Source organism: Capronia coronata (assembly GCF_000585585.1).
Source record: "Capronia coronata CBS 617.96 chromosome Unknown acBCG-supercont1.3, whole genome shotgun sequence".
NCBI lineage: Eukaryota > Fungi > Ascomycota > Eurotiomycetes > Chaetothyriales > Herpotrichiellaceae > Capronia > Capronia coronata.
The window spans coordinates 2,334,009-2,347,947 of NW_006912895.1; the positions used below are offsets into that span (position 1 = coordinate 2,334,009).

Consider the following 13,939-nt stretch of genomic DNA (forward strand, 5'->3'; position numbering starts at 1 on the left):
TGGTTGCGTGACTGGTGATCGCTGTGCGATCTCGCTCGTTCCGGGCTTCGCCAGATGTGCTGACAATGAATTGAAACCCGGCGGCATCTGGTCAAGCATCTCGTGCACAAATTAGCTCAGTAGCATGGTAGAGAGATGTTGGAGCTGTCGCGATTTGGGACCAACGGGAACGCACATCTCATCCTCCCCATTGCGCCGGCGGGAGAGACTGTTCGGGCGGATCGTCCAGATACAGAAAGCCCACAGGGCTTGGCTGCAATCACTCCAGCCGCAAGATCGGAGCCTAGGCTGCTCTCTCAGATGTTTCATATCATCGGTGGGTAAGACGATAAAGAGAAGGACAGAAAAACGAGTCCTCGATGATGGAAGAGTTGATATGCTAGCAGTGCAAGGAGGAGGTTGTCCACGGACCAATCACCGATTGAGCTGGTGTGCAGACCCACTGCACATAAGTGCCAAGCCAGATGAGATTCCCTCTTCGAGCCTAGCCTGACCTCAGTCTGGACATCATCCGTTTCCCCCTTATCATGCTGCCTGCTACTGGTAGAGGATGGCGAGGCATTTTCAATACCCTTTGCTCCATACGCCGTACCCGAGCTTATTTCCGCGCCCAAAGTGCAATGAGTCTTGATGGGGATGATCTCCCACAAGAGCTAAGGCGTATGAGAATGCCATGGCTGCGAATACGGTGTTTGTGGGACAAATGCTGCCCGGAGTTAGTGCTTGTCCACGGACGGGGACGCACTCATGCCCATAAATAGTGCACATAGTGCATCTAAGTGGCTGTCATGATGAGGCTGTGAACATATAACAATGGCCACTTTCCCGCTCTTCTCTCAACCTCCAGTACCTCGAATTCTGCTGCATGTTCTACCGTTGCTTCAAGTGTCCAGTTAGACTTACTTCTCCTGCAAGACGCAGCTGTCTCAAGGAAACACTTTCGGCAACAGCAAGTCAACGAATATGTCGCCGGATACCAGAAATCCCACGCTGGTGCCCTCCAAAGACCAGCCTCCCCTTCCCTCTAACTTCAGCCCAGTCTTCCTCCGGAACCAGTTCTGGACCAAGATCGAGCTTCCCACAAGACAAAAGTATCCCGACGTGTCCGGAACAAGTGCAATAATCACAGGGTCAAACACGGGGCTGGGGTTTGAGGCGGCGCGTCAGCTCCTGTCCCTTGGTCTATCCCATCTGGTGATGGGGGTTCGATCTCTCACGACAGGCACGGCAGCGGCCACAAGGCTACAGACAGCAAATCCGACGGCAAAGATCAATGTGTGGCAGCTAGACATGGAATCGTACGACTCCATCCAGGCCTTCGCTGCCAAGTGCCAGGACAATCTCTCACGGATCGACATGGTTATTCTGAACGCCGGCATATCACCGTTGGAATTCAAGACTCTCCCAGCCACCGGTCATGAGAGGACCATCCAGACCAATCACATCAGTACCGTGTTACTGGCCATCCTAATGCTTCCGATCATGAAAAGCAAGTCGAAAGATCGAGGTCCAACTCCAAGTCCACCCGTACTTACGGTCGTCAATTCCGTTACGGCACATCTATGCAAGTTTCCCAACAGAGGCAGGCGGCCCCTCTTGCCTTCTTTCGATGACACAGCTATCACCCCTTTCGATGGTCAAGAGAGATACAGTGTTTCCAAGTTGCTGTGCCAGCTCTTCATCGTCAAGTTGGCGGAGCTGGTCGATCCGAACGACGTCATCATCAACATGGTCGACCCTGGCCTCACCAAAGGCACATCTCTGTTCCGTGAACTCTCCGGAGCGGTCGCAATCGTGGCGAAAGCCTTTTTCTCTCTCGCTGGAAGACCAGTGAGGAGGGGCGCGGCTACTTACGTCGACGCCGGCCTCGGACACGGCAAAGAATCCCACGGCTGTTTTCTGATGAATTGCCAGATTGCTCCGTAAGCTATATTACCTTGGTGGAGTACCCATTTTAGGAGTTGAAGCGCTGACATGTTTCAACCACCCTCAGACTTGCTTGCTGGTATTACACCGATGGAGAGATTTTGTCAGACGTCATCTGGAAAGAGACGCTTCAGGAACTCGACTTCGCTGGCGCGGAACAAATCGTCTCCTCGATGTCGTCTCTGAAATGAAGGCGGCCGCCCAGTATATAAGAGACGCCGTCTCCCAGCGACGCTCTTACAGAGATTGCCACGGCAGATCCAGGCTCGCTGGGACCTACGTCCAAGAAGACCTGAACTCCAAGCACTTGTGCTACAGCGGGTAGTCTTGGACATGTAGTTGATATCTTGTTATGTGCCGGGAGGGCGCCGGCGCTATAACAAAGACACCATGGTTATCGACTGCGAGACATTACCTCACGAGAGACCCTGTAGAGACCCTGACTCTGACGAACGAGATGGAGGAAAACCGAGTAGCAAAGAGAATATTCGTCCACGATGGACATCTACCCTTTACAAGATTGTGATAACGACAGTTTCTTCGAGGGTACGTATGACATATAGAATTCGTCGCACCACAGGCAAGAACGAATGACCTGGAACCCTAGTAGATCCTCGCCCTTGTAGATCCTCGGATCTACACACCAGCACAAGTATCCCCTGGTCTCACTGGACCGTGAAACAATTTGGTTGCTACATATTGCAAGAATTGTTATGGTGATAAACCAGAAGGATGTGGTAGAAAGGCAAGACCATATAACCCATGCTCTTCTTTTGTCTGACTTCGCGCTGGAGGACCGACGGTAGTGACGGGTGAGTGACTGGACACACTGAGCTTGTTATATCGAAAACGGGGTATCTGAAGTAGCGACTGTGACATCCTTGAGTGCTGTGTACCTGGAAAGAATTGGGGGCCTTTAATAGAAAAGCCTGCCCCTGTGCTTATGAAAAGAGAGGATTTCGGACACAGGCAGGGAGACTGAGGCTGTGGTAAATGACTACCACGAGGGATGATATGACTTGATCTGTGCCGTATCAGAATTGGTGTGAATTGTGATAGTCCAGAATCCATATGTTGTCTTCAAAAGGAGTGTGTCGATACAAACGAAAGAGTGAATGTTGTCGGTATCAAACCGATTGTTGCTCCATGTTGGTCAGATTCTTTCCATGTTGGAGACTTCACTGCTTGATTAGAGGATCGGGCGTGGCTTGTTGCTAGGATCCGTGAAAATGATGTTGATCATGGCTGTATTGTCAACAGAGAGCACACGTTGTATCTGGTTTCAAGAATGAACAGGAGACCGGCAAGTTGGAACAATATGCAGTATGCCCCTAAGGCCACCAGCCTCGCCGCCCCCTATCATGGGCTCAACGGGATGTTCGACAATAGCCACACCTTGTATGGTCGCACCCTACGCATTTTCTGGGTGCTAAATCTGGATTGTTGAGGTAGTCACATTTGTGACAGTTCCACCATCCTGCCATTGATGGCCTGCTGCAGAGGCGGGGAGGCCCCTTGTTGTAAGTGAGAGGGCCCCCAGGCCAGATCCAAAATGCCGCAGAAGGATTTGGCAAGGATGGAACCTCTGGCATATAAGACTCTGAGTCGATGTTCCGGCTTCCACCATGCCGACTGGCGGTACGGCATGGCGTGATGGAAGACTTCGTAGGAGGGTCAATATCGTTATCGACCTTGCACTGGAAGCATTTTTTGTGATTGCATTCGAGGCACTTCTCGGTAAGGGCAATCTGGTAAGGCCTTGCGTTGCATAGGTGGCATTGCCAGAGGCGTGGCATCTCGATATCTCAAACAAGCAAACACAGTACGGTGTTGACTCTTACAACGGAGTGTAAACGTGTGTAGAAGGCACAGCCCAACCAACCTGAAAGATGATGAAATAAGAAACAGACGTAGGGAAAGGAGAGTGAGGTTGATACTTCTTAGCAAGCAACGTTTCGAAGAGAGCATGCATGTCGAAAAGCATATATAGATGCAACGCATGATCGTAAGGAAGAGCTGGCTTTGGAACTTTGGCGCAATCACTCCAAAAGTTCCATTCATAAGGACCAGTGAATGTAACCCACTTCCCTGATGGCAGAAAAGTAGAATGGCAAGAGGTACCTTTGTAGGAGCATATAGACACGTAGGACAGAACATGACTCTGCTTCTGCATCTCAAACAGTGACAAACACTGGTACCTTTGTAATGAAATGCCTACCTCTGCCCCTCGCTGTGGCGGAGAGTAGTCGTTGGTTTGCAAGTTGATATACGCCAACACTTCTCATGCAGGGTTCGAGGGACGAAGCAATCCGAGCCCAGCTTGGACGATTCTCGACGTACTGGGATTTTGTTGTTGTCAGGACCGAGAACGTGAACAAGGTTTCGGTCCCACCGGCTTTTCCGTATATAACGGAGTTCCAAATGTACCTTGCAGCACTCGAAAGCTGTGGCCATATGGACAGACTCCTGGGACCCTTGACGCAGTCCAACCAGTCCATGACTGCGTAGAAAACACCACTTTAGATGATGGAAAAGCGTTCGTGCCAGCATCTCGGACGTGGTACATTTTTGTGGATCTGGAGGGTGTGATCAACTGGCCTCGGGCTGGCCGAGTCAAACACTTGGAACATCAACACCATTTGGGACTGTGAAAGTCAGATTGACCGTGTAGCAAGGTAAACAGCCTCACACCTTGCCTTGGGGCGTGTCATGAGAATAACCCTTGACTTTGTCAGAATCCAGATGACAGAATGTCCACGCAGGGAGTCAGCAAGTGACGGAAGCAACCTGGTGGAAGGCTGTATGGCAGACATCGGCGGCAAGGAGCCATTGCGGTTACGCCCAAGGCGACTTGAATCCCGAACAAAATTCCCGCAGGGTTAAGTATGAGAAGGATACCTGGTACTTTTCGGTGGGCTCTGTCATGGCGCGGGCGGGCCCCCCGGCGCATAACAAGATATCAACCACAGGTCCAGATTCCCAAGCATAAGTACTTGGAATTCAAGTCTTTCTCGGGGCGGACCCCCCCCCCCCCCCCAACGATTCTGGACCTGTTCGGGACAATTTCATCATGGCAGGAAGGAAGGGAGAGTAGGGTGTGGAATGGGAGGAAGCGCGTGGTGGTAAAGAAAGCTATACACCTAACCCTGTGAATATGCCCTTCAGATCAGCCCCGGCGTTTATTTGGACACCGAACATCAAAAGATGGGACTGTCAGGAAGCATTTGCTGACGGTGAACATACCGCATGACTTGTTGTCGCCGACTTTCGGTAAAACAGCACATGCAGCAGGGAGCAGACTTCCGGCCTTTCGTGGAACTTACGTCGACAAGGTCCCCCTTGAGGTGGTGAGATGGTGCATGGTAATTTTGTGCTCATGCTGCTCGCATGCCCTTGCTGGCTTCAGCCACTCAGAAGGCCTTCAGCAGCTGCAAGTTACGTTTGTCAAGAGCAGGCGGGTCTTTTGTTCAGCGTCCGACCTGATAGAGGGGAGACTCGGAGTTCATGTGTCAATCTGTTTGCTGGGCATCGGTTGACGCCCAAGGCAGAACGCCTGACAGGCAACTCCTGAAGACCTCGCATCGGAACTGAGATGTACCCTGTCCAAATCATTGTTACCAATAACCACGATCGAAAAAAAAACGACGACGGCCACGATCCAGAGCGGACGGTCGCGGAAAAAGTGGCACAGAGGTAGCGGTTGGGCATCACTCATATCCGATCGGCATTCTTCTGGCAGCAAAGAGAGACATAAGACAGGTTGATTGGGCAGGACAGGCGGTGCTATGTCCGAGGCGAACTGTGCACCAACAGGTGGAGGACAAGGCAACCGTGTTCGATCGCGTGAGTCGAGGAGGCTCGGGCGGCTGTGTGTTCTGTATAGGTAGTAAGCGAGATGACCATTATAGCGATAATGGCCCGAATCAAAGGCGGCAAGATGTTACAGGAAAACAAAACAGAGACGCGGCCGATACACCGCAGGGAGTTTGTCAAAGCAAGCAGAGCGCAGGCAGGGAACACTCGTGAAACGTGCCCAGGTAGTTGAGGACATCAACAATCCAGGTAGGTAATGCTACTATAGGCGATGCAGATGGTGAACTGGTGGAGGGACGAATACTTGGTGGAGGTGCTTGAGAGATGCCTAGCAGTTCCGGCAAGGTACTAACTACCTAGGTATGTACCTAAGTACAGGACTAGGACCCCTTAGACATACTACTACTTACTTAGTAGGTACCTACTAAGTGCTCCTGAATTGCTTGGGGAGAAAATGCATGACGTCGATCACTACAGCAGTATCATAGGTATCCGGTACCTACTAATACGTAGTATATAGGCCCCCCTAGGTAGGTTGGTACCTATAGCGACCCCTGGAGGCATTTAATCCAACTCACAATAAACCTCTCTGTTGGTGTTGACTGCAAGCTGTCTCTTCGGGCTGTCAAAGCCCCTTCCATCATCTCACCACCTACTATTATACTAGTATATTGTTTGTTGTTGTTCCTCACCTACGCACCCCGTCGACTCCCATGCATCAACGACCTTCCCTCCACGGGGCGCCTCACTGGAGTCGGTTGTGCTACTTACTCGCTTTATCTTTTGCTGATCGAGCCGACTGATCCTGGTCAGGCGCGTCAATACATCCCGGAAGGTACTAGATTCTGAGTTCATATATCATTATTTCAACCCCTCACAAACCCTTCGCCGCCCGCCCTGAGGGATTGAGTCCTGCATCTTTACTTGAGCCCTCGTCTACCTTGTCCTCTTCTTGTTTTGTCAAAGTCTTACCAGACTCAGTGTGCTCCCTCGCTCGTAACCTACGCTGATCGAGTTCTGTCCAGTCGGACGAACCGAAGCATCATTCCCGCCTGCAACCTGCAACCTTGGACCACGCAATTTACCTCTGTCAACTCCATGTCCTGACCACCGCAGTTCACAGCAGAAGCCCATTTGGGTATCCTCGCCATGGCGGAAAACCGGTATCGTCCAAGTTCACCTCCCGGACGCCGATATGCTGACCCCCGTGCGTCTACCGGCATGGTGTTCTCGTCTTCGTTCGATCCCCGCTATTCTACGCAGCCACGAAGCGTGGTCGATTCTCTGCCGGTTGCGCGACATGGGAGCGTTTACGCAACACAAGGCGTGGCGAGGAAGACATTTCTTGATGACAGTCATCCTGGCGGAGGATCTACAATTAGGACCGAGTACACTGTCCGTCCAAGGAACAACTCAACAATCGGCTCCGAGTCTCGCAGACCCGTCAGCGCATTCATATCCAGACCTCCCTCACCTCCACGTGTTCGGCCAACTGTTGTCACCAGCTCAACACGTGATGACCCAAGAATTCCTGCCATAGTTTCTGCGGGTGGTGACAGATACCTTGTGCCCGCCGCATCACATCCTCGACATCATCATAGACATTCAAGCGCAACGAGGGCGGAACAGGACCGCCTGGGTCCTGGGAGAGGTCATCGACAACCGGAATATCATCGCCGTGGTGGCTACAATGTCCCATTACAAGGTGAAGGCTTTTCCTACACTACGCCGAAGGAGCACTTCCTACAGGAGTCGTCCAGGCCTCCACAGAGGACCGAAAGTTACAGCAGGCGGGAGCGACCGACCAGTGTAATTGACCTTCCGGAATACAGACTCCCGTCGAGAAGGGACGGCCCGCCCCCTTCTTCTACTCGTGTGCTCGATAGGATCGAAAGATCTGATCCCTACCGTGGTAGCGCTGCCCGCATTCACGACTACGAAGACCGCCCAGCCGAGATTGTGTCTCGGCAGCGATCGACAAGGGCACCAGTTGTACATCACTATCGGGACGATGGCTATGCCTCAGCCCGGGAGGAGCTCGATCCGCGTATTGCACCAAAGCGACACGGACCCGTCGATGACGATGAAAGAGCCCTCAAAGCCAAATACCGTGATGATCGGGAAAGGGAGCTCGTACGTGCGCCACCACGCGAGTCAGAGCGCGTCCGGGATCGAGAAAGAGAAAGAGAGAGAGAGAGAGACAGAGACAGAGATAGAGAGAATGACCGAGACAGAGACAGAGACCGTGACCGAGATAGATTGCGAGAAATTGATAGAAATGTACGAGGAGGTGAGGAACGTCGGCCACCTCGAAGTCGTGAGGACAGTCCAGAACATCCAGGCCCGCGAAAAGGTCTTGCCGCAGCCGCGGGTTTGGCTGCCGCGGGTGCGCTCGCCGGCGCAGCTGTCAAGAATGTGAAGAACACTCAAGATGACTCTGGGAGTGATGATCATCAAGATCGTAAACACCGGAGAAGGAGACATCATCATGCCAACGACGCACCCAGTCCAGACGAACTCGCGGGCCGTATCGAGCGCGATCTCACTTTGAAGAACGGGGATCGCTCATCTCATGATCGGCGGAGGGATGACGGCAGGGCTGGGGATGCCGAGAGTGGCCGTGAGGACCAGTCTGATCCCAGGAAACGACACCGCCGGCGACACCGCGATAGAAGTCGCCGCGGGGATGAATCGGATACAACGGATGAAACTGGGGCCAGAGAACGTCGTGAACGGCAGACCGAGACCGAGAGAGATGCTGACTTGCGCGAGCCTCCTCGCTCGCGCCACGATAGGGCACCGTCCCGTGATGCTGCCAGAGATGAAACTGCCGCTCTGGACCAACACACTGTCCCGCCAAGCAATGAAGAAGATGGCCGCTCCCGACGCGTTCAACTCGTGGAGCCTACGGAAAAGAAGGAGGAGTTCAGGCCAAAGGGTATACTCAAGCCACCTCGCGAAGTACCTTTCCCCGAAGACCCGCATCCTGAGCGTGAGGGTGTGGCCCCTCTCAAGGACGCAACCAAGGACGGAATACCGCCACAGGCCCGCTGGACCAAGATCAGTCGTGCCCTGGTGAATCCGGAGGCTCTGGAAAAGGCACATGAAAGATTCGAAGAAAGAGATGACTACGTGATCGTGTTGCGTGTGGTGTCCAGGGAAGAGATCATGAAGTTCGCGGAAAGGACCAAGGAGATCAGAGGTATGTTCTCCTTTCAATCATCCGACCCTTGCGTCCCTTCATCATCCGAACCCAATTCTCCGTGCTAACGACGTGTTGTAGAAGCTCGTGAGCGACAATGGCAAGCCGAACTTGAACAGCGTCGCCGCCGACGCAAGGAGGCGCGTGGGTACAGTGATAGCAGTGACGGCGACAGCGATGGTGGACGGCGACCACGGCTAGCGATCGATCAGGCTCCGCTCATCCAAGGAGATCCTAGGGCATACTTTACACAGCAGCAACTGAGGGACCATGCCGTGCCTGTGAGTATTCCAGGACAGACCGGTGTGGCTCCGCCTCAAGTTGCTGCGCCCGTCGCGGCGCGCCCACCACCGCAGACGCACGAAATACCAATCCCCGACATCCGAGTCGAGCCTCATACTGCCCATTATTCGACGAACGTTTGAAGTTAGTCTGGCTTACAAGACTCGAGATGTCCTCTTGGATCTTGTGGAATCCCGTATCCCCAAACCAAGGGCAGACCTCGGAAGACCAGGACCAGTGCGTCAGTCTTGTGAGCGATCGAAGATGCGAAAATTTATGTGAACTGGAGATATCATCTTAGCGTTCGGCCATATGTTCTTCGATTTAATGAAGAGATCCATCCTTTATAGAACGCCGGATCAGGTGCACAGTCTCTTATTGCTCGGCTCTCCTTCACGTTTGACGACCCATAAGACGAACTATCCTTTCTTTCTTTATTGGCCTTCTCTTAAGTCACGTGGATCTGAAGTTCATGTCAACCACATTATCTTCCGTCTATGGGTTGTCTATGTCGGAGGGAGGACGCCCGCGAAAACCCAGTAGAAGTTGCAACACGGGCCACGTCTCGAGGGCCATCACTATGGAGTTCATACTCTGACACGTTTTCACAAGTCAAGTAGTGGAAACAATCCGATTGTTCCAACTCAAAAGATCGGACCTGATTCCTGGTGGAGAAGGAACTTTTGAGAAGAGATCATCCGACTTTTCCAGGTGTTCGAGGCCGAACCGGGTTGCCGACGACCAGGTAGAAAGAAGTGTAACGACGAGGAATCCACCGATCCGAAACGTCTCCATAAGCGAAATCCACATGGTAGAACTAACAATATGTTGTGGGCACCTATCACCCACCATCAGACCACATGAAGAGAGATCTCCTATATTCGATAAGCCAGGACGTCGCCTTTACCCTGTACAGTGTTATATATTGATTCTTCTTTTTGTCTTTCTTTCTTGTCGCCCTTCACGGCATGCCAACTAGTACTGTGAGCCTCCAAGACAAGAAGTTCACGGGCAATAATGAAGAGGAGAAACGAAAGACGACGGTTGCCCGAATGGATGCGTGGAGAATAAGAATCAGGCCCGGGCTTTTTTCGACCGGCTGACGGCCGACGGCGCACGCCAGACTCGGGAGGGCGAGTGGGATCGGAAGAAAAGGACAGCCTGTGGGACGGCTCGAGTGCCTGCCACTTCGTTCTAATAGACGGTCGACGGTTCGCTGTCAAAAATTTCCCATGGGAAGTTTGAACAAGAAAAAGAGGCTCCCTCGACCCGGTGGTGTCAGTAGTAGTGGTAGTATGTAGGTAGCCTTCCCTCCCTTTGCGGATGAAGCCGTTGGTTGGATCCCGTGCCATGTTCGGATTGCTTTTATGTGGAAACACATTGGCTGGGGGCCAGTCCTGCGATCATGTGCAGGATACTGGGGACTGGAGGCTTTACAGACATGCAGATGCCAGAAGATGGATATTCTGAGACAAAAGGCCTTACATACTGGCGATCCTTGCACCCTCGGCCTCCTCAGTTTTTCCTGAAAGCCAACGACCACTGACCAACGACCAACGTGGCAGAGACAATAAAATCGTACTCCTCAGGACCAACGTTTCGACTTCCTTCTTTTTGAGTTCTGGCTGCTTTCTAAAGTAGCACTTCCAGGCCTTGGGCAATGAGCAGGGGACCACACCTTTTCGTCCGAGAAACCATATGAAACAACAACATATCTCTTACGCGCCCTTTCAGAGATAGCCTTGGAGGAGAGGAAGTAATTCATATTTATATTGTCGCTATACCTAGATTAAGTTGCTGTTTGCTCCGTTGCACACCTGGCCTTTCTGTTGTCGCCTTTGGTTTCTCCTCTGCAATCGTCCGTGGCAGAGGGAAGAGCCAGACTTGGAAGAGATCAGACTGATTCATCACTTTCTGTCCATCGTCATGCCATACGGCCTCATCGACCGAGCCACAGACCTTGTTGGCCGCCCTCATTCATATTGTCGACATCGTTTGCGATGCGAAGCACATCAGGAGTTTGCTAGAGCCCAGAGGTACGTACCTACATTAAATGAAGGCTCTCAGTGCTCACTAACTTCGTCCACCACAAGACAGTTATATTATATATTCACTGTAAACGCTTCACAAAGAGCCGCGTTCCTCGAGAGAATATTTTCATCACAACCATGCGTTGGAATAAAATACCGACCATCACTTTCACACTGCCGAAAGAAAGACGTGCAATACGTCTCTGAAAGATCTCCATAGAGACTACATCTCATCGATGCACTGGCAGATTCCATTTGTCCGATCCGAAGACAACATCCCCAAGGGCCTCGATGGCGCCCTCCAACTAGGCAGCATCGACTATCTCGATACCCCTAAGTCTCTGGAAGGTGTTGTTGAGAAATTCGACGATGACTTCGAGTTGGAGCCTGAGGAGTCAGGACCTGAAGACACTTGATGCGCTGCACAAGAGATTCAGGATCAATGATCCCAGCAAATCACTCAAGAGGCAGATTGACTTCCATTAAGATGACTCGGCAAGAGGTTTGTATCCATGGGGCCATGTCGAGAAGACATGACCTCGACCAGCAGAGATGAGCTATTTCGAGATGAAACCTCACTGTACGCTTGGGCTTCCAAATGACTATCAAGCCAGGTCATGTCCTACATATCTAAGGTATAGCAGAACAGGTACCTTCCAATACCGTATCGTTTGCAAGAGACTGACTGCTTTTGAGAGAGGTCAATGACGTCCAAGTTCTTCAATGATCATCAGTCAATATAAGACTACCTAGATAGACACATGGCTCTCCTTGCCTGTATACCCAATCACCAAGCAACTGTTATGTCCTAGGGACTGTGTTAAGCTTCAAGCTCTGCTGTGAAGACAACCTGATCATCAAGATTTACTTTACTACTATCGACGACAGATATTCGGCGGAGATAGCAAGATATGTCGACATAACATATCACAAGAGATAGTCCTTCGTACATTTGACCCACCACCTCTGTCCACCGCCAACTACGTCGTCGCCAGGAGTAAGAGGATGGCGTGGAAATTCTCCTACCGCATGGCAGTAGCAGTGGGAGGCATGTTTCACGTATTAGAACATACAAAACCGTGCCTGAAGATCTCATTTCCAAGCCCAAATGGAGCAAAGGATACATCTACCAGGGACACGCGAATGACAGCTCTCATTCACAAGCAAAAACCCCCCTGAATACTGCAGTTATCTATAGATATCCGGGGGACACTCATTCCGTGATTTGATATACTTTAGCCATTGTTGATCTCCTTCTACTGTCCAGTGCAGTGATTGACTTTGACTTTGGCTTTGCCCGCCCTGGCCCCGGATGCCCTGCAGATGTCTCGAGGCCCGTTGGATTCCAGGGGAGAAGAGTCGATTGGGGTGATTGATACACGATACACGAAACATGATCCTGATCCTGATCCTGATCCTGATCCCTGATCCGTTATTTGTTCCTTGTCAGGTTCGGACCCCGACAGATCGGAGGCTCTTTGGGCTTAAGGTTTCCGCGATCTTGCCTGCAACTTCGTCTGTCTTGGACGCGGGCCGGTAGGTGCTAGCCTCTAAGTACGTATACAGACCAGATATCCGTAGTGTCTTGCTCAGGGGCTGCAGATCGCCGACACGCATGTCCTGTGTTCTGAGCCGTCTCTGGTCTCTGCTTGTAAGTTGTGGTCGATACGCAACGTCGATCACGGACTTCCATTTAGTACGGTACGTAGTTATTGATTGTTATCAATATCGGGTTAGGTATAAGGAGTGGACGTCAGATAGCAAGGGGGTCCTGGTCCTGCGGACTTGCTCCAGCCCCTGCTGGGCAAGGTCTAATATAAACCCCCGGGGCGGCTTCGGCCATGTCTTTTACTTCAAGTGATCGTCCCAAATCTCCGGAAACATTATGCGGACCTACTCTATACCTAGATACCCTCGGAGTATGACCTGGGTTATTACACAATGTAGACCACTTGTGTTGACGGGCTACTAAGTACCTGTAGGTACCTAAAGTACTATTGTTCTTTGATATGCCGAGTGTTCGGACAACCGTCTGATATTGGAGTCTTTTAAATGTCCTCCGTACTACTAGACTCTAGTAAGACTGTAAGTAGGTAGGTAAAGGCTTCAACTTCAAAGGCCGGCCCTGTATGATGCGGCGGAGTAACAGATAAACAGATACCCGCCTCGTTGTTCATTGTTGCAAGCTACATATTTTCCGGCTGATGGCACCAGTCAACCGAGAAGCGAGCGAGAAGGCTCCATCCTTCACGATCACAACAAGGTTCGCACTACGAGCCACTTGCACTCTGCACACTGCACGGGGGTCGAGCGCGTAGGCGATTCGGCGGACATTTCGTGACGAGCCCAACGCAACCCGCCACGGCCCACGGGACACATGACCACCTTGCAGCAGCAGCAGCAGCAGCAGCGTGCCAGTGGGAAAAGGGAAAAGGTCGAGAGATTGAAATCACGTACATCCCGCGCCGGCTATTGGTCTCATGCCATGACCGATGGCCAACAGATGCCCGTCAAGTTGTGAAGCTTTCACCGGTGGAAGGCCGTTTCAACGGATGCCGCCCTCTAGAGAACTGTCGACTTGTTGCTTCTGTCTACTCGGCCAGAGCTGAAGTGGCTTGTTGTCCGTGAAGTCTGGACGCTGGCCACATTGGAAATGGCGTAGAGTTGAGCCAATGAGGCATTGAGA

General features: G+C 51.8%; 2 protein-coding genes across 2 annotated transcripts; both read left to right on the forward strand.

The window, feature by feature from the left end:
• Window positions 1-963: 963 nt before the first annotated feature.
• On the forward strand, window positions 964-2,117 carry A1O1_04157 (uncharacterized protein; the record flags this gene model as incomplete). The annotated part of the gene is made up of 2 exons (XM_007725054.1): window positions 964-1,922; window positions 1,994-2,117. 2 exons carry the CDS (start codon window positions 964-966, stop codon window positions 2,115-2,117), a joined length of 1,083 nt encoding a protein of 360 aa, XP_007723244.1.
• A 4,771-nt stretch (window positions 2,118-6,888) lies between these two features.
• Window positions 6,889-9,366, forward strand: A1O1_04158 (uncharacterized protein; the record flags this gene model as incomplete). Its single annotated transcript, XM_007725055.1, has 2 exons — window positions 6,889-8,941; window positions 9,023-9,366. 2 exons carry the CDS (start codon window positions 6,889-6,891, stop codon window positions 9,364-9,366), a joined length of 2,397 nt encoding a protein of 798 aa, XP_007723245.1.
• Window positions 9,367-13,939: the final 4,573 nt, after the last annotated feature.